Genomic DNA, 876 nt, shown 5'->3' with positions numbered 1-876 from the left:
CCAGCATCTCTGCAGGCAGCAGACCAGGGCCCTCCCACAGGGACGCTGACCCTTCCCCGCATTCTGGCCCCTTGCGAGGGCCCCCTCCCTGCCACCCACACCCCAAGGCTCCGTGTTGACCTGCGGAGGTCATGATGGCGATTTGGGCCCCAGCCCCCTGCAGGGCGCTCAGCCCCTCCTCATATCCAGGGCTATGATCGTAGATGCGGGCAGGGAGGACCCGCAGGCTCAGGTGGCTGTTCCTGCTCAAGAACACGGCCACCTCCTGGGCACAGCTGAAACAGGGGCTCCAGGAGATGAAGCAGGTGACCCTGTAGCGCTGGGCCGGGTCCAGCTGCCAGGAACCAAGCTGGTCCAGGAAGCACATCTCTGCGTGGCGGCCCCAATAGCCGTTTAGTATATCCCGAGGCTGGAAAGGAAAGCAGAGTGTGGGGTCACTTGTGCACAGGGACAGGGCCTGGACCAGGGTGAGGCTGGGGGGCAAGGGCCTCCTGCACAAAATGAGAGGGACACCCAAACCTCAGTTATCAAGATGAATGAATTTCCAAGCAACATTTAAAATATCAAATGAATGCAAATATTCCAAGATGAATGAATATCAACCATGTAAACACAGACAGGCCAGGAGTGATGACTTTCTCTTTTTTCTCAGCTCAGATACATCCTGCAGTTCTGCATAGCCCTATTACTACCTGACTTCATTTAAAATGTGGATATTTTGTTCATCATGAAGTTTTGGCATTAAATTTGATTTTAAAACAATGCATTCAATATTTCAGTCTTCCATTAAGATGTGATTTCTCTGACCACTAGTTTCTGGAGCAACTTCAAATTTTGTAGCCGAGGTCAGAGGCTTGGGGACCCTCACCCCAGGCT

At 53.0% G+C, this 876-nt stretch overlaps 1 protein-coding gene across 1 annotated transcript in view; it reads right to left on the bottom strand.

The window, feature by feature from the left end:
- The window catches only part of LOC105805183 (DNA dC->dU-editing enzyme APOBEC-3A-like), a 19,397-nt gene that overhangs the window by 10,489 nt on the left and 8,032 nt on the right, over positions 1 to 876 (bottom strand). The window contains exon 3 of the mRNA XM_012638007.1: positions 121 to 409. Coding sequence (XP_012493461.1) covers positions 121 to 409 — 289 coding nt within the window. The remainder of the gene's footprint in view (positions 1 to 120; positions 410 to 876) is intronic.

The sequence above is a fragment of the Propithecus coquereli genome, unplaced genomic scaffold (genome assembly GCF_000956105.1).
Source record: "Propithecus coquereli isolate 6110/MARCELLA unplaced genomic scaffold, Pcoq_1.0 Scaffold126, whole genome shotgun sequence".
Classification (NCBI taxonomy): domain Eukaryota; kingdom Metazoa; phylum Chordata; class Mammalia; order Primates; family Indriidae; genus Propithecus; species Propithecus coquereli.
This window is presented reverse-complemented; position numbering and strand designations above follow the sequence as displayed.